The 19456-nt window shown below is 52.8% G+C and overlaps 1 protein-coding gene across 3 annotated transcripts in view; it reads left to right on the top strand.

Annotated features, from left to right (window-relative positions):
• Ppp2r2c (protein phosphatase 2 regulatory subunit Bgamma) overlaps window positions 1-19450 on the top strand; it is an 83285-nt gene extending 63835 nt beyond the window's left edge. For all 3 annotated transcript variants that reach the window (XM_005365948.2, XM_013353317.1, XM_026788669.1), the window contains exons 6-9: window positions 5748-5912; window positions 12840-13009; window positions 15124-15215; window positions 18058-19450. In XM_005365948.2, the coding sequence (XP_005366005.1) occupies window positions 5748-5912; window positions 12840-13009; window positions 15124-15215; window positions 18058-18349 (719 nt within the window). In that variant the 3' untranslated portion in view covers window positions 18350-19450. The remainder of the gene's footprint in view (window positions 1-5747; window positions 5913-12839; window positions 13010-15123; window positions 15216-18057) is intronic.
• The last annotated feature ends 6 nt before the right edge of the window (window positions 19451-19456 follow it).

The raw sequence follows: 19456 nt of genomic DNA on the forward strand, positions 1-19456 counted from the left end.
TAAGCCAGTGACAAGAGATGCCTGGCTTGTTCTCTGGAGGAAGGGGTGTGTGTCATGTGCTAAAGACCCAGAGGTAGCTTAGGGAAAACTAGTATTTAAAGCAGCCTCCTCTCTGACTGACAGGTTCACTGGGGAACCATGCTGCCTCCTTGTGGCTACTGATGCCAGGACAGAGGGATGAGATTCAGACACCTGGGGCAGAGCTCTGGTGAGCCTCCCTTAGCAGAAAAGGGTCTGGACTCTGGGCTGCAGGTGTTTTCACAGATCTGATGGCAGCTGAGTCATTGGAGATGTCTCACTTCCGGCATGGATGGGGCTAGAAGATGTGTGACCTCATGCTGAGCTGGTTTGGCTCTGAGCTTATGAGATATCCTCTGAGCAGGGGTCATCTGGAGGATTCTTGCTCATTCATCCTGAGGAGGAAGCTGAGGTCAGGGTTGGAGGCCATACCGAGTGCGGGGAGCTGGGATGGGGCTAGATCAGGGCCAGGGTCTTGCATCCCTTTCTTTCTTGCTCTTGTCAAGCTCACAGGGGTTCCTTTGGCTTCTGAGGCTGCTCTGTGCTCCTCAGTGGTTGCTGGTGATCCTTGGTAAGTCAGAGAGCTATTCTGCACAGGGACTTACGATGCTGCTGATGTCACACTGTGGCCCTCATTGGTGTTCTGAAGCCCTGTCCAGAATCCTAAGATGACGCTGATCTGCCATCAGTGTGTTCAGGGGTTGTTAGTTTATAATCAAGCTCTAGGGGTCCAGTGTAGCTGGTGGCCTTAGCTGAAGAGGTGATGGAGATGCTGACACCTCACACCAGCAGGGGTAAGGACACAGGGAACAGAGCAGGTGACCCCTGGAAATGCCAGCAATAGGGCCTTGGGGGACTTATTCCCTGTCCTTACCTTAGCAGTGAACTTCTAGCTTCCAAAATTCTGAGAGCCAGGTGCCTGAGGCTTGACGCACTCACCTTTGGCATTGAGCCGTGGCAGCCAGGACCTGGGTCTGGATTTGACAGGCTGTGTCTTGAGTGCCCTCAGCTCTTGTTTGCAGCCAGGTCATCTGCTGAAGAAAATTTGGAGAGAAAAAACGATTCTATTTTTAGACCACTTCTATGTGCAGAAGGCCTTGGGGGCGCTCCACAAAGGAGGCCCTTCTGCAGGGTTTTGGCAGAGCTGCCTCTTGTCTCACTCCAGTCACTACTTGGTTGCCATGACAACATCTGGTCTTGAGAGCAGGCTCCTGGGAAGACATGCGGGTGAGCCTCATGCTTTTCCTGGTGCAGTCTGGAGCCCCATGAAACCTCCGCTTGCACTTGGCATCCACCTTGGTGTCACAGCCATAGCCACAACCTCAGGGCCCTTGGCATGCTGAGGCTGCTGGGAGGTTTGCCCTGCCCTGGTGTTTGGCAGCTGGCTCCTTCCTCTACAGCTCCACGTGTGGCTCTTGGTGTGGCTCTGCTCACCCCAGCCTCCCTGCTTTCTTCAGGGATGGGCTCCATGCTGTTTTCTACCCAGGGCTGTGTCTAGAGGCCCAGTTCATCGTTGCCAGCCTAGCTTCTCTCCTGGTGTCTCCATGAATGCCCATGTGAAGGGGGTTGGTGTTGGTTCTCTGCTCTGTGTGCCTACTTCTCGCTTGGTATTTTGTTAGACAAGTCAGTGATTCTCCAGCTTGCAGTCCAGACTCAGTAGACAGTTAGCAGAGCTCCCCTGTGAAGGAGGAGTGGCCCTCAGTCCCCACCACTGTTTAGCATGGATGCTGAGACTCAGTGAATGGAAGCCATGGGACACCCAGCCCCTCCTTTTTGCAACTCACCCGTCCAAAGTGATAGTGTGACCCAGGCTGAGCTTCAGGAGATCAGGCAGTGTCTTTGGTGACAGGAGATGAAGGACAGCCTATAAAAGTCCCTACAGCCTGACAATGCTGCAGAGGCCCATGTGGCTCATGTTTCCTGTGTCCTTGACCAAGGACCACAGATGTCATTCTGGAGCCTGGCTCTGCAGTAGCCTGACGGTCCCTCGCCTGATCCACAGCTCCACCTGCCTTTCAGGGCTGTCTCTAGTGGTCTCTCCTCTACCATCCCTTCTAGTCCCTGGTGGCAGCTGCTGTCCCCATCACTGAGTCACTCGGTATGTGCCTGTCTCCCACCCCCAGCACTCTGTGCCAGTTTTTCTTTTTTATGTGTCTAATATGGACACTTGGGTTGGACTCCAGGCCACCAGGGGAAGCCAGGAGTGCTGCCACATGGAGGGGTCCTAGTTGAGGGTATCTGGAAGACCCCGCTGACACCTGCAAGGAGAGTGTGCACAGTGCATTTGTGCTGTGTGTTCCTCCCGCAGCCACCCTTGTCAGATGTCTCCTTCAGGCTCCTGTTTTAGGGCAGATTCAGTGAAACTTAGTGGGATATGTTGTAATGATTAATCTTGATTGTCTACTTGATTGGATTTAGGATCACCATGGAAACCAATCCCTGAGTACATCTGTTGAGGTGGTGGGGAATAGCCATCTCAAATGTAGGTGACACCATTCCCTGGGCTCAGGTCCTGGAAAGAGCAAAAAGGACAAAGTCAGAACCCCCTTTCCCCTTTTGAGACAAGGTCTCACTGTGTCGCCCTGGCTAGCCTGGAGCGATGCAGACCAGGCTGACCTCAAATTAACAGAGCCTACAACTGCCTCTGAAGTGCTACAAACCCTTGCTTCAAGCTGGACAGGCAGCCCAGTAGAGGAAAAGGGTCCTAAAAACTATCAGGATTCCCCCCCCCCCAAAAAAAACCAAACCAACAACTATAACATACGCAGAGGTCCTAGCGAGGACCCATGCAGACTCAGTGACTGCTGCTTCAGTCTCTGTGAGCCCCTATGAGCCCTGCTTAGTTGATTCCATGGGCTGTGCTCTCTCAGTATCCTCAACCCTTCTGGCTCCCACAATTCCTCCTTCCACATGGTTCATTGGGCTCCGGGTGAGGGACCTGATGGAGACCTCTGACATGGGCTCGCTCTTGATTGTGGTCTTTGCGTCTGCTCCCATCATCTGCTGGAGGCAGTCTCTGATGACAGCTGGACTAGGCACTGATCTATGAGTATAGCAATATCTTAGGAATCTTTTCATTGATTTTTTTCCTGCCAGTTGTGTTTGGTTCTACCCTGTGTCTCTGGGCTATCTAGCCTCCAGTTCCTGGTCATCCAGGCAGTGTTGGGCATGGGCTCTCTCTTGTGGTGTGGGCCTTAAATTAGATCATCCATTGGTTGGTTGGTCACTCCCACAAATTCTGTACCACCATTGCCCCAGCAGATCTTACAGACAAGGCAGATTGTAGGTAGAAGGTTTTGTGCCTGGGTTGGTGTCCCAGTCCTACCCCTGGAAGCCTTGCCTGGTTGCAGAAGGTGGGTGGTTCAGGCTCCGTGTCCTCCATTACTAGGAGTCCTCACGAGGGTCACCCTTGTAGATTCCAGCGAATTCCCACTGCACTAGGTTTCCACATTGAGCCCCAAGTGCCCCCCAGTTCCTGTCATCTCTCCCAGTACTCTCTTCCTCCGTCCCTCCCCCAACCTGATCCCTCCTATTCCCATCCCCAACTGCCCCCAGTCCACCTGTGAATCTATTCCACTTCCCAGGAAGATTTGTCCCTTCCCTCCTTGAGCTCTCCTTGTTACTTAGCCTCTCTGGGTCTATGGATTGTGGCATGATTATCAGTTACTTAACAGTTAATATCCACCTAAAAGTGAGTACTTATCATGTTTGTCTTTCTAGATCTGGGTGACCTCACTCATCATGATTTTTTTCTAGTTCTATCCAATTCCCTGCAAATTACATGTCATTTTTTTTTATTTTCAAGACAGGGTTTATCTGTAGCTTTTGGTTCCTGCCCTGGAACTAGCTCTTCTAGACCAGGCTGGCCTCAAACTCACAGAGATCCGCCTGCCTCTGCCTCCCGAGTGCTGGGATTAAAGGCGTGCGCCACCACCACCCGGCTCATGTCATTTTTTTAAAGTGATGAGAATACTCTTGATAGGATGGAGCATCCTTTGGGTGTATGCCCAAGAGTGGTATAGCTGGCTCTTGAGGTAGATCAATTCCCAATTTTCTGAGGAATTGCTGTATTGATTTTCATGGTGGCGATACAAGTTTGTGCTTCCTTTGCTCCAAATCCTTGCCAGCATGAGCTGTCACTCGTGTTATTGATCTTAGTCATTCTGACAGGTGTAAGATGGAATCTCAAAGTAGTTTTGATTTGCATTTCCCTGGTGGCTAGGGATGTTGACCATTTAAGTGTTTCTCAGCCATTTGAGGGTCCTCTATTGAGAATTCTCTGTTTAGTTCTGCACCCCACTTTTTAACTGGATTGTTTGGTTTGTTGCTGTCTAGTTTCTTGAGTTCTTTATATCTTTTGGACATTAGCCTTCTGTCAGATGTGGAGTTGGTGAAGATCCTTTCCCAGTGTGTAGGCTGCCATCTTGTCTATTGATGCTGTCCTTTGCCTTGCAGGAGCCTTTCAGTCTCATGAGGTCCAGTTTATTAACTGTTGTTTGTTGTGCCTGTGATATCAGCGTTCTCTGCATGTTTCTCTCGCAAGCTGCTCTTGCCAGGTGTTTTGTTGAAGCCACGAGAGAGGGAAGTAATGCACAGACCTTCAGTACGTATTAATGTCCATCCCAGTGGCACATGACAGCAGCCAGGCAGTGGCACTGGCCAGTCCTTGAGTCCTAGAGCCATGCACTTAGCTGGACACCTACAGCCTGTAGGCCACTTTGATGCCCAACAGGTACTGGCCAATCTTAGGCTCCACGATCATGTAGCCAGCTAAATGCCCACAGCCTGAATACTGTGGAATGCTCTTTTGCCCTGCAGGCAGAGACTGGGGTATGACTCCAGGCCCCAGAATCCTCTCCTCTGTTTCCACCCAACCCCAAGGAACCCATATCCCAGCATCCCTGTATTCCAGGTTCTGGAGTCTCCAAAGCATAGGTCAGAGCCGTGTGGGGCTGGCTGAGATCAGAGAACATTTTTCCACTGGAAAGTCTTGATACTGTGCGTAAAAGGAGAGTAGCTGCTGGGGCAACAAACCTATGCACATGGTCCAGACACAGTTCAGAGGGGCAGTGATGTGAAATTACTCACTAAAGGTGCCCATGGCCCAGAATGTAGTGGGTGTGTCTGTTTATCACCTGCTGAGTCTCCATGACCACAGCCCCTGATGGAAGGAAAGGGTTGGTTTTGGTTCACATTTTGACCTGAGCAGGGAAGGCACGGTGGAGGAGCATAGTCCATGACCATGGGAGTATGTGCCAGAGACTGCTTATATTAGGGTGGCCCAGGAGATGGAAAGTAAGGCAGGAACCAGGGGCAGGTGTTACCTTCAAAGCCCTGCCCCTAGTGACCCTCCCCAAACAGCAGCGACTGGAGGGCAATCATCTGGTGGGGGACAGCTCACCGTGACAGCGCACACTCAGCACCCCTTCTCTTCGGTTGCTGAGAGAGGGAGGTGGGCTGTCAGGAGAGGGCCATGGTGACTGCAGGGTTGGGCAGTCACTCTTCTCTGAGAGGGTATGAGTTCAGCTCTGCAGGGCCAGTGGGCAGGTATTGGGAAGGGGCGCTGGGCAGCAGTCTTCCACGTGAGTACGCGTGGTTTGGGGGACCAGGGACTGGTGTGTTGGTTGCTGGGGTAGGGGGTCTTAAAAACCAGATTGGGCTTGCCCTGGGCCTTATGGAGGGAGAGAGCAAAAGCGCCCTCACTGTTGCCCTTGACCTCGCCAACCCAGATATCGTCGACATCAAGCCAGCCAACATGGAAGACCTCACGGAGGTGATCACAGCATCCGAGTTCCATCCCCACCATTGCAACCTCTTTGTCTACAGCAGCAGCAAGGGTTCCCTGCGGCTCTGTGACATGCGGGCAGCTGCCCTGTGCGACAAGCACTCTAAGCGTAAGTTTCTGCACTGGAGTGGGTGGGTAGGGACTAGATATATTGGGACTGGCAAGTGGGTGCACCAGCATGGGTTGGGGGGGGGTTGTTCTAGCTCCTGAAGAACTCCTTGTAGGCAGGATATATAATGTTCACCCTCGCCAGGGGGTGTCTGCAAGGCCCAGGATAGAGGCGAAAATAGCAAGAGTCATTTCTGAAACCTCTGGCAAAGTCTACCTATCTCAGGTGATGGTCATATTGCTCCAAGGGATCTACTGAAACCAAAGAGGAAACTGAGGCCCCATCAGTCTAACTACAGTGTTGCAAAGAGACAGTGAGACTTCCTAAAGCACCACAGGGCAAGGCCAGTTGGGCACCCTCTCCTCTATTGCTTAGGGTCTTAGCTGGGGTCATCCTTTTGGATTCCTGGGAATTTCTCTAGAGCCAGGTTTATTGCTGCCCCACAATGGCTCCCTCAATCAAGACATCTCTTTCCTTGCTCTCATCTCTGCTCTCTTCCCTTTCCCTGACGTTGGCATCATACAGCCATCCCCCAGGGTCTTGTGTGGGTCGTGTATGGGATATCTGTCAGATATCCTTTTGAGGGAGAGACATGTTTTTTTTTTCTTTTAACACAAGGGCTTATTATATTTCCTTTAATCATATGTCTATCGGTGGGTTAGGTGTGTGCACGCCAGTGCTTTGTCCACAGAGACCAGAAGAGGGCATCATTTCTTGGTGCTGGCTTTGCAGGCAGTTGGTGCGAGTGCTGGGAACCAACCTAGGATCATCTGGCAGTAATACACAACCACTGAGCTCTCTCTCTAGCCTCATGGTTTTGTTTGTTGTTGCCACTGAGCTCAATTTTTCTCTTGGATTAGTGGTTATCTTTGCTCCTTTTCCTGTTGCCACGGTAAAATACCCTAGAAAAGCAATAAGGCAGAGGAGGTTTCTCCTGGCTCACAGTTTGATGCTACTGTTCATGATGGTGGGTCAATGAAAATGAGGTCATGACTGCTCCAAGCTATGGTTGAGAAGAAGGTTTTTACTGTAGATGTGCAGGAGAGGATAGCTCGAGGCATCTGGAAGAATCCAGACTGAACTGGGCCATGAGAGGAGAAGTGGGAAGAGCGTACATGACCAAAATGGCAGTATTACATAGGAAAGAGAAGCTAGGGGAAGGAAAGCGAAGTCCCTGGACTGGAGAGGTTTAGGATGGGGGCTGGAGTGAGAAGAGCAGAGGAGAGCCCAAGGTACTGAGGGGGCCTGGCAGCCAGCACCCTCTTTAGTATGCTAATAGGCACCTCAGTTAGCCACGCCTTTGTCCTGGATTTCTTAGGAACTTGACACTGGGGAGGTCATGGCAGCAGAAACATGAGGTGGCCAGTCAAATTCATCCACAGTCAAGAAGCAGAGAGAGATAAATGCTGTGTGTTCAGTTAGCTTTCTCCTTTTTATGCAGTCCAGGACTGAAGCCTGAGGAATGGTGCCACCCACTTTTAGGATGGGGCTTCACGTTGCTATTAACTTTATCATATAATCCCTCACAGGTATGCCTAGAGGGTTATCCCCGGGTGATTCTAGGTCCTGACAATTGACGGTCAGTTCTCGCTACCTCAACACCCCAACACATTACTTCTAAGCCATTCTTTTTTTTTTTTTTTTAAAAAAAAAACCTCTCATCTCCATAGGCTCATAACCATCTCATAATACGAGCTATGTTCAGTCCAACTTCAAAAGTCCCCATGGTCTTTTTAACATTCCGCCATCATTTAAAAGTCTAAAGCCCAAGTCTTATCTAAGATGCAAGGAAACCTCTTAATTGTGAACCTGTAAAATAAAAAATAAGCCAGTGCTCCCAACATACAATGACAGTGAAATGAGGGGAAGAGTGGATAGCTAACTATCCCTTGGAAGCTAGGATAACTCTTAGAAGACCAAACTATCAGGGTAAATATCAAATCTGTCCACTCCATGCCTAGTATCTGGGACCCTTGATGGACTCAACAGGGAAGCAAAAAGCTTAAGTAGCCATAACTATTCATCTGTTGCCCACAGTACACATAGCCTCTTTCTCAGGACAGGCCTACTCCGTGACTATAGCTTTCCTTGGTGGATGCCCCATGGTCCTGGCACCTCCAGCATCCTTGGATCTCCATTGCAACATTGTCTTTATCGTTTGAGCTTACACAGTGACCTGCAGGGGCCCCTTGCAAGTGATGTTATGCTACCACACAGTCTGACTTCAGTGGCTTTCTGGAATCTTGGCACCAGCTTCCATGACCACCTCCCTCTCAAATATTTCATGCCTACAAAACCAGTACCTGGTGGATGATGCTGCCAAGTTCTGCTGCCTGTGTGAGGTGTAGCCTGGCCTCCTTGGACCACAGCTGTATCAGATTCTGTAGGCTGATCCTTTTGGGAGAGGGGGAAGGTCTCTTGGCAGTGAGCAGGGAAGCCCTCCAGCTGCACTCTCCTTCCAGACACTTTGAATTTTCTTGAGTTTGAGCCCTCAGGGCATATTTTTCTATTCTCCCAGTGCAAAGCTGGGACAGTCTCTGTAGCAATCCTAGTCACCTTTTAGCTCCTGCCTCGGATGCACCTTTTAGCTTCCTTGGACTCTTTCTTCTTGACAAAACTACACATTTAAAAATATCTTTATGCTCAAATTGTTAGTTTTTTTTTAAAAAATTGTGGACCTATATAAATGCAGTAAACAATCATGCCAAGCTTAAATGCTTCTCTGTCTTGGAATGTCCTCCACCAAACAAATTAGTTTATGACCTTTAAACTTTGACCTTTGTGGTGCCTGCACCACCAGGAACTGTGGTCAGGCAAGGGCCTAGGGAATAAAGAGCACACAGAGACATGGGTCACTCTTGAAGCAAGAATGCCAATTTTATTATGTTCCAAGGCAGCTTACATAGTGATTTCCTTAATCAGTGGCCATGCCCTAGCTCTCTGGATTTCCCACTGCAAGCCCACCAGAAACCACTTTCTTGTTATCAGGAACTCATGAGGGTTCCGTGCTCAGAGCAGCTGCAAGCACAGAAAAGTAAATTGTTTACTCCGGCAGGCAAGGGGTCATAGAAAGTTCAGGGTCTGAGGGTCTGCAGCTCCCAACAGACATTTACATATAAAGCCAGATTCTTTGCCAAATCTACATGGATGTCCCCCAGCCCACCCCCTGATGGAGCCTTTGTTCCCTTTGTAACTTCATGAGCCGGGGCCTCCACCGTCCAAATTTATCTTAGAGTTCTTGTCTTTTGAGCTCTCACTAGAATAGCTTAAGCTCTGCTTACAGCATTGAAGGGCTTTTCCAACCCAAACCTCCAAGCTCTTCCACATTCCTCCTTTATATCTCTAGAGGCCTAAGGCCCGAGAGAGGTCAGGTTCATCACAGCAACAGCCTGGCTCCCTGGCGCCAGCTTTCTGGATTAGTTATGTTCCTGTTGCTGTGGTTAAAGCACCCATTTGCGGGAGAAGGGTTCATGTTGGCTCACAGGTCAGGGCTGCAGTCTGTGGTGGCAAGGAAAGCCTGGCAGCAGGAGCCTGAGGGGGCTGCCCACATTGCATCCATAGTTAGGACACAGAGAGGTGTCTGTGGTCGCTCAGGATTCAAGCCTAGGGAATGGTGCCTCCCACTGTTAGGGTGAATCTTCCTGCCTTAGAGAACTTAAGATAGCCCAGAAGCCAGCCCAGCCAGCCAGGTTCTCACCAGTGCCTGAGTGCTTGTTTACTAGGTGAGCCTAGGCCTGAGTGTTAGCCAACACGGTGCCTCACACAGGCGTTTTGGTTTGTTTTTCTATTTGGGGGTTTTTGTTTTGTTTTGGTTTGGTTTTGGTTTTTCAAGACAGGGTTTCTTTGGAACTTGTTCTGTAGACCAGGCTGGCCTGAACTCACAGAGATCCGCCTGCCTCTACCTCCCAAGTTCTGGGATTAAAGGCGTATGCCACTACTTCTCAGCTCATACAGGTTTTTTGTTGTTGGTTTTGGGGTTTTTTGTTTGTTTGTTTTGGTTTTTCAAAACAGGGTTTCTCTGTAGCTTTGGAGCCTGTCCTGGAACTAGCTCTTGTAGACCAGGCTCATACGGGTGTTCTTTTCCAGTTAATTCTATATTTTACATTCTTACGGAATTTTTCCTCACCCTCTAAGTCACCTGTGTAGAATGTAGAATCCAGAATCCAGAATCCAGACTCAATCTTCACCTGCTTACCTCCCGACCCCAGAGTGGATGGAACCCAAGCCAAGAGCATGCTAGAAAACACTCTGACACCAAACCACGCCCTTTGCAATAACAACTTACACTTTGATGCTGCTACAAGGGCAACTGTCCCTAAACTGTGTGTCTCATCCATAGTGTTTGTTCTCAGTGTTCTCGAGAAGTCGAGCAGCTGATTCCCAGTGGCCAGGCACACGTCGTTCTTAATTAGCCATGACCATCATTCCAGCTGTATTTGTGTAAGAAGTCTGGAGCTTTGGCTGGTTCTCTGCCTCCCACTCCTATGTTCAAAAGCCAGGGTGAGGCTGTCAGCGACTCCCCCAGGGTCCTGCCCACAGTCTCCTTTCCTAACGGGATGACTCTGGCTTCTCAGTGAGAAGCATTGCGGACCACTGTGTGCTCATCATACCTGGCACTGAGCAGACGAGGAGGCCAAAGGTCAAAGGAGCACAGGAGCTCCTCAGACCTGTCTGAACCAGGTCAGGCTGGGGTATACTGGCTATCCTGTACTCCCATCCATGGCTTCAGCTCTCTAGACGAAACCCAGGTTGTTGTCAGCTAGGCACCGTGACAGGGTAACCATAGAAACAGCCATCCATGAGTCTTCAGAATAGACCGTTATTTCTGCTTTTGACAGCAGAGTCTGTAAGAAGGAGGGGCTGAGCACTGAGCATGCGCTTGGTCAGAATGGGTGGGGATGATGGTTCACCGTCATGGGACTCCAGCAACGTGAATGGCAAATGGCTGGGACACTTGCAGCTAACAGAGGATGGCACACCATCAAACGCTCAGAGCCTCCCAGGGTAGAGCCAAGGATACCCTTTAACTCATGAAGGGCACGTGCTCTTCCTCTGCTTCCTGAAGTTATCACCCTGGAGCCACGAGAGAGCTTTCTTCCCTGTGGCTTAAAACAGCACATGTGCGTTCTGTGTAGTTGTGGAGGTTAGAGATCTAGTCAGGGTGTGGGCAGGGCTACCTTTAGGAGCAGCTGTTGCTTTGTCCTTTCCAGCTGCTGAAGCTGCCACGCTTCTCAGCTCACGGCTGTCACTCCAGCCCCTAGGCAGTCTGTACAAATCCCCATCCCATCTCAAGATTCAGGAGAATCTTCAAGATTCTCAATATAGCGTTCTTAACCAGCGTGGTGGGAAGGGGCCGCTCTGGCAGAGCAAGCCTGGGGGTGAGGCCCAGAGCTTCCCCAGGGGTGCCCTTTGCATGCTACAGTATAAGGGACAGCGGGACAGGAGTAGATGAAGACAGTGGCACTCAGAAATGGGTGCCAAATCATGTCAGTTCTTGAGGGGCCCCAACTAGGAACAGATTTCACTTTGTTGCGTGGGGACCAGTTGTATGAGGCTGCTCAGGGGACAGACAGTTGTCAGTCAGTAGTCAGAGAGCTATGCTACATCAGCTTCTCGGTGCTTCTGTCCCTTCTGGGCTGGGCCACTGCTCGGGGGTTAATGCCGGGGCTGGGCTTGGAAAAGGTGTGCAGCCTCTTTCTCCTGACATGGCTTTCCCTTCCCAGGGTGCCTGCTTCTTCCCTCTCAACCCTTCCCCTGACCCTTGAGAACCTTGTGTCCTGGAAGGGCTCAGGAGGGGCGACAGGACTGGGCCAGGCTCCAGGTGGATTGCCTCCGTCTTTTCCCTTGCTCTTGGCACAGCCTCCTGGCACAGCCTGTCCTGTTGGCTTCAGGGAGCAGAGCTTTGTGTCACTCACCTAGTACCTTGAACAGAGCCCAGGGCGTCACAGGCACTCGGAGTGGGCTTGTTGACTGAGAGAGTGTCTAGCAGGGAAGTCAGAATCTTCAGATGCCCTGTGGGGGCTCTGGACAGCTTAGGGCAGCAATGATATGTGTGTTGAACAAGAGGGCAATGGCAGGTCCCAGATGAGAGGCAAAGGGGTGGGACCCAGGAGGCCGGCCATGACACCTGTGATTCCCCAGGGGCCCACTGGAAGGGTCTGTCCCAAGTCTCTTGGGAGCTGTGGCCAGCCCTCTTCTTCCAGTGAGGCACTGGTCAGGGCTGTCACTCAGTGGCTTCCTGAGGCTGGCTCTACAGGTTGGAGATGCTTAGATCATGGCTGGCTGCCAGCCAGTACCCCACCCCCACTTCACCCCCTGTCTGCCCACAGAGCCCAGGGAGTTGATGCCAGCCCCACAGCAATCCTGGTCCCTATCTGCTCTGCCACCAGGGCTACTTAGGGGCATGACCTCAGGTATCCACTGTGCATGTCCAGAGGCAGCTTCTGGCTTGAAGACCTGGGACCAGAACCACATCAGACCCAGCCTAGAGACTGCCAAGAACCTTTCAGCTCTGCACTGCCAGTAGGGGGCAGCAGAGCATTGCAGCCGGTGTAGCTCTGGGTTCAATTACCCCACTTTCATCTGCCTCTGAGAGCTGCCCGTGGCTCTGCTCTCAGCCTCAGTTTTCTTGGATATAAAATGGGGATAATTAGGCTACCACCCTGCCGTTTTTATTAGGGGATTAGATGAAGTCCTTCGCAGTACAGTAAATACTCAATTAGCATAATTCCACAAGGAAGCCCTTTCAGGGCTTTTCCTCTTTGGAGGGTTCTTAGAGCCAAGGGCTTTGGTAGGTGTTTAGGAAAAGGCTTGACAAGTGAATGAATGATGATGGTATAGACAGACAGCTAAGCCCGATACAGTGGGCTGTGTGGTTCTGACTGTGAGCAAGGCAATCGATGACAGCCGCTGATTCTCTCTCCACAGTCTTTGAAGAGCCCGAGGACCCCAGCAACCGCTCTTTCTTCTCAGAGATCATCTCCTCGGTGTCCGACGTGAAGTTCAGCCACAGTGGGCGCTACATGCTCACGAGGGATTACCTCACGGTCAAGGTCTGGGACTTGAACATGGAGGCGAGGCCCATAGAGACCTACCAGGTGTGTGTGGAGGTCTAGCAGCCTTGGGGCCCTCTGTGTGGGGTGAGATCTCCCAGGAACACCCCGTTCCTTGTGCTGACACCCCCACAGGGGGCTGCCCAGCCACAGGGGCTTCCTCTGCTGCTTTGTAGATGAAGCCACAGAGAATCTTCCAGCACAGACACTGGTGCTGAGGAGGTTCCTGCATGGGACTGCCACCTGCAGCTAGAACTCCAGTTTCTGGGAAAGGAGGGGAGGGAGAGGCAAAGAAAGGCATGAAGCCAGGCCTGAAGTCAGAGTGCAGATGCCACCCCCAGCACCCACAGCCTTATCACTAAGTAGGTAAGCGTGACTCCGCCAGAAACATCTGGGTGTGGACTGTGTTCAGTGGCCGCGTGGGAGATGTTTCTAGACCCTCAGGGTAGTCTTTTGAGTCAGTGTGCAGGGTGGACCTCTGAGCACTTCTGGGAAGCTTCCTTCATTCCTCATCCTCCCAGGTCTCTTGGTGGAGCACGGGATAAAGCTGACTTGCTGTTTAAACAACACGTGTCTAGTGTAGCTTGTGGGTGTCTGGCACACGTGGGGGGCGGGGGCAGAACAGGGCTTTCTGGAGGCAACTGCATTTGCACTGGGCCTTGAAGGTCGCCTGGAATTTGGATTGGCAGATAAGGGAATCAACCAGAAACCACACCTGCACCCACAGGGCTGTGTGTGTGTCCACACAGATGCCCATCGCCTGTTTTGTCCTGCTCCAGCAAAGACGATACTGACTGCCTGTTCTGCAGACAGGGACATTGGGAAGTTGGAGGGTGACAGAGGCGTCTCAGCCCAGTGGTGGCATACCCAAAGCTCAGCCCTTTTCCTCTCCTTCCAAAGCTGAGGAGGTGCACCCAAGAGGAAAAGCTCCCGGCAGGGACTCCTAGAAGCCACATTCTCCCATTGACCCAACCGCCCCTTTGTTAGCAGTGGGCAGGGCCTGTGGCTCCCCGCTTCTCTAGGTCCTGCCCTGTACACTCTAGATAGGGACAGGCCCTCTTGTGTCCCCTGGGAAAGTTTCAGCAGCCCAAGACTGAGGTCGGAAATGATCTCCTGTGAGGTGTGAGCTGACTGAACCAGCGCCTTCCCAGCCCCCTGGGGCCATCACAACACTGCAGACTGCACAGGCCTAGGTGTATACATGCTTTCTTAGGTAGGAGTGAGTGTGGAGCCTCTGGGCCTCTGAAAGCCTGGGGGACCCCATGTAGTGGCAGCATTACTGTTTTCAGCAGCGCTGAAGCTCGGTGCCTGGCTTTCTGTACAGCTGACCTACAGATTCTAAAATAGCCATGATTAATGGCTACTCCCACTCGCGTCTTTGGAGGTGACTCTTGTGTCCTGGAAACTGTAGATAGTGGGACTGTGCTTGGCCAGCTTGCAGTACTTGACACGCGAGAGCTAATCCATCCATCAAAAAGTCTTGGAATGGGCTGCAAGGCGTGGGATTGTCCCAAGACTTCACCATCTCCCTCAGCCCCTGGTTCTTGAAGACGCTGCGTCTTCATGGCAGGCCCAGTAAGTCTGGTGCTCACTCTTTCCCTATAGCTGAAGCCTCCTCCTGCCCCCAGGGAGCAAACCAGGCTTGGCACACAGGAGAATCTACCACACCTGTGCTTGGACCTGCTACTGACTGATGGGCCTGTGTGAGCGGACGGGAACTTTAGGACCCCTCCTGCTGGCGGGGTTGGCAGCACCGTGGGGCCCTTTGGTTTTGGTCAGTGTACTGCTGGGTGCTGGCCTCAGGGGATCAGAGAGATGTAGAGCTTTGGCTTGGTCCTCTGGGGTCCCAGGCAGGTGGGACCATGGGGATAGTGACACAGCACGTTAGGGCCGTGAGCCAAAGTCTAGAGCAGGAGGAGTGGCCCCCTAGACTATAGACAGCAGTGTCCACCCTTTGCCACCACCCCAGTGACAGGCTCTATGGTCTCTGAGCAGTGAACGCTCCCTTTCCTCTAAGGATGCAGCTTCCTGATGCTGTCTCCGTGTCCCACAGCTCCAGGTCAGCTGTGTGTTCAGGGCTATGCCAAGACCATCGGTCCCATGGAGGTGTCAGGGCTATTATGGTGCCCATTGCTCAGCCTCTCCCCTCTTCTCTCCAGGTCCACGACTACCTGCGGAGTAAGCTCTGCTCCCTGTATGAGAGTGACTGCATCTTTGACAAGTTTGAGTGTGCGTGGAATGGGAGTGACAGGTGAGCCAGCTGCAGGCACCCGGCCTCAGCCACCCTGCCCTGCCCCTCACCCTTCACTCCGGGAGGGGTCTTTTCTGTCGTCTGTGATCACAGAGCTGCACTTTTTCAGGTTGCGGTGTGGGAGCTCTCCTCCCTAGCAGGCAGAGTTCTCCGACTCAAGTTCAGGGCTGAGAAATGAGCTTTGCTTCACCCCTGTGACTGATGCTGACACCCACTTTAACCCCCTGACCTAGGGTGCTGTGGGACTTTGGGTCAGGATCAGCCAGGTGCCTCCCACACCCCAGGCCCTCGGGTGAGGGCTGTAGCCCAGTATCTCCATCCCCAGGAGACAGAAAGACATTAGGCCACCCACACTTTCTTCCTACCATCGCGCTGGCAGCCTCACATGGGTCCTCTGGGGCTCACAACTTGAACTGGTGACCTAGTAGTGATGCATCTCTCCCATCCCACAGCCTGGAACCCAGCCCCTAGTACATGGCACAGGCTCCTGTGTTACCACAGCCTGGACCCAGCACAGTGATGTGGATGGGCCCATTGCATCCTTCACCCCACCTCATTCCCCTCCCTTACCCAAGAGTCTGCCTTCCTGTGTGCCTGCCCCCCCCCACAGGTCAGAAGCTTTTCTGTTGGGGAGGGGACATTGCTTCCCTGTCCCCCCTCATGCTTTCTTAGGCCCCACAGGCCTCAGGCCCAGTTAGTTACCTGAGGCTGGTAGGTGAGCCTCTCTGGGTCTCCTGTGGATGGACAGCTGCATAGCCTCCCGCCCAGATGAAGGAGAGAGGCTCCAGGTGACCAGGGCAGCATAGTACCCAGCATGTGTTTGTATTGGAGCCTCTGAGGCATCACCTCCCTCCCCGCGTTCCCTGTCCCTCCATCGGCAGGTGAGAAGCGGTGGCAGGAGAGCCTCAGCCCAAACTCCCCTCCATCCAGGGGGTGGATCCACACAGGTGGCATCTGCTTTACCCTGCGCCTGGGTGGGCAGGATGCTCCAGAGCTTCTGAGTTGGCCCTTAAGGGTGGCTGTGTTCAAGGCTGAGCGGTGCTCAAGTAGGGGTGGTGGTGACAGCAAGTGAGGAAACCACTCTGAGCAGGCCAGGACCCACATGGGAGCAGCTGTCATCGCAAGGGTCCACCAATTCTGCAGGGGCTCGTGACATAACCGTGCTGAACAGAGTGCGCGTGTGGTGGTCCAGAGCATCCACTGAAGGGCAATGCTAAGGCAGGATATTAGGGTAGATGGCTGAAGTTACCACCCACTGCCTGCATTTCATGTTGCCACCAGGGGGCGCATGTAACCAGACAGTCCCTAAGCCCAGCACAAAACCCAGCAAGCCTCTCTGACTGATGGAGGCCCAGCAGCAGCCCACTTCTGCCTGATACTTCGCATAGATGTGCCCCACACCTCCTTTTCTTCCTTCACATCCTCTCTCCCCTACTCTGGGATCCTGCTGAAGCACATGCTACCTAGGCTTGCTCCACTGCCGTCTCTTCCAGGAAGCTGTCCTGGGGCTCTCTGCCTTGCCCCACAGAATCCTGGGCTTTCTTCCTGTAGCTTGCCATTTATGAAGTGACAAATTCTCATCACCTCTGTACTTGTTTCCCCCACCACCACTGGAAGAGATGTCTGGTGGGAGGGACCTCAGGAGAGTGTCTAGTCAACAGCTATCCATATTTCTGGGCAGTAAAGAGCAATCTGCCTCTTCCTTCTGTCTCTGCCTTCCTCTGAGCCTGGTCTGTCTGTGGACAGGAACCGCAATGCCTACATTCTAGGGGCCCAGGGCTAAGAGGAGAAACAAATTGCCCATCCCTTTAAGGCAAGCCTGAGGACCACAGTCAGCTCTGCTAGACTCAAAGAGGGCGTACACCCCTTAGTAAATGGGCCCATAGAGGGCTGCTGTGTCGCTCCCTGAGTGAAGGTGGCACCTTCATTCCCCTCCAGCATCACTGAGTCGGGGCACGGGACCCAGCTTTGGTTCTAGTACTGATTTCACTCCCTAACTGGGACCAGATGAATTCATCTGAATCAGCCCCCTGGAAAGTGACTTTATGTAGCCTTTGCCAATTTCTTAGGTTGAATGACCCCCCCCACACACACATGCATACACACAAGGAAGTGGTGTTCTGTGACCTGTATAAACAAAACTGGTGTAGGCCTATGTTTTTCATCAGTCTCTGAAACAGTGGCTATTCCCTCCTCTGTGGAGCCCTCTGTGGTAAACAGCTTCCCCCCGCCCTGGGCTTTTCCTCCTCCTCTCCCCATAGCTTTTCCAGCCTCCCATAGGCCCAAGCCCAAATCCTTCCTCTAGGCCCAGGCCTGCTTTCCACATGCATCACGGGACTAATGTACACCATGTCTCACTGGACGAAGTCCATGGAACAGAAGGCATAGAGCAGAAGTCTGCTTCCAGGGTCCCTTGTCTGCCGTGGTATGTGCCTCACTCCGTATCATCCATGGCCGTGAGCACTAATCTCGCCATTGGCTTAGCCACTCAGGTTGCGGAGGGGACATAGGCCTGGCAGGTACAGAGGCCCTGGGATAGCCATGGTCACACCTCAGTGTCATCCCTGTCTCTGCTGCCCCTGGGGCTACAAGCAAGCCTTGTGTCTCTTAGGCTGTGTACAAATGATGGGAAGGTACCCATAGTGTTGGGGCAACATCATAGCTACAGGGCGCCCGTGTCCCCTCCCCGTGTCCCCTCCCCGTGTCCCCTCCCCCTTCCCGTGTCCCCTCCCCGTGTCCCCTCTCCCTCCCCGTGTCCCCTCCCCGTGTCCCCTCCCTGTGTCCCCTCCCCGTGTCCCCTCCCTCTGTCTTCCCACACTGAGTCCTCTTTTTCTCTCCCCAGCGTCATCATGACCGGGGCCTACAACAACTTCTTCCGCATGTTCGACCGCAATACCAAGCGGGACGTGACCTTGGAGGCCTCCAGGGAGAGCAGCAAACCCAGGGCAGTGCTCAAGCCCCGGCGCGTGTGTGTGGGTGGCAAGCGGCGGCGTGATGACATCAGCGTGGACAGCTTGGACTTCACCAAGAAGATCCTGCACACGGCCTGGCACCCAGCAGAGAATATCATTGCCATTGCGGCCACCAACAACCTGTACATCTTCCAGGATAAGGTCAATTCTGACATGCACTAGCTGGCCTCAGTGGCCCTCCTGGCCACCTCTGTAGGAGGGCAAGATGAGCATGGTGGCCACTGTGGGGACATGAGTCCCTCGGCTGGAGTTGCCTTGGATGGCAATTGCCGGTTTAAACAAAGGAAAGGAAGGAGCCTCAGTCACAGGTGATGAAATGGATGTGTCTGGTAGGCCTTGGTCCAGGGTTCCTTTGTTTACGGTCCTTCTGCCTCAGGCTGGGCCTTTGTTTATTATCAGGACTTGATTCGGCTCCAGGGGTGATTTTTACTGCAGTGGGTCAGTTCCTATCAGGGAAAGTCAAGTTGGTCCCTGATGGGGCTCCAGAGAAAGAGTGAAGCTCCCAAGCCAGGCAAGATCTGTGTGTGGGTCCTCAAAGGAGCCAGCCACGTGCCCTGGCTCAGAGCTGCTGGCTCATGTTGGATTTTGGACGATGCATTTTCACTGAGCGCTGGCAATGCCAGCTCCCCACTGGGGTGTTTGGGATGTCATTCCGTATCCTAGGTGCCAGGCCGGGGCAGGTCCTGAGAGGCAGAGCTGAAGTCCTAGGGTTAATCTTGAGGCAGGGCTAGGTTCCTTGTGTGGCTTTTCCAGGTTGGGGCAAGTCCTGAGAGGCAGGACTGGGGACCCTGTGTGGCTGTAGCCCTTACCTCACTGCCGTCCGTTTGTGAGTGCCCACTGCACGCTGGGCATGGTGCTCAGTCCATAGTGGCTGTGGATGGATCCCCACAGCCCACTCTGTGGTGGTTTTGCTGTCACCCTCCCATGCTAGCCAGTCATCTTCCCGCAGCTGACAGTGGGTTTTGTCCCTGATTGCAGAATCCTCAAGCCATGAGGCATGGGGTATGGTTACCATCCCCTTTGTACATAGGAGGAAACTAAAGCAGAGAAACAGGGTGCCTAAGGAGTCACACCCCAAGGGCTGAGTTAGGGTCCCATGCAGGTCTTTCCATGGGCTCTTTCCAGCCCACCACATTGGTGACTGGTGTTCAAGCAGCGTCCCAATGGAAGGTTCTGGAAGGGAAGCATCTGTACTTGGTGAAGCCCGAGCAGGTACACCGGTGACGAGATGACGCGGGAGAGAAGACAGAGAAGATTGGTAGTGGCTCC

This window comes from Microtus ochrogaster, unplaced genomic scaffold, assembly GCF_000317375.1.
Source record: "Microtus ochrogaster isolate Prairie Vole_2 unplaced genomic scaffold, MicOch1.0 UNK5, whole genome shotgun sequence".
Taxonomy (NCBI): Eukaryota; Metazoa; Chordata; class Mammalia; order Rodentia; family Cricetidae; genus Microtus; species Microtus ochrogaster.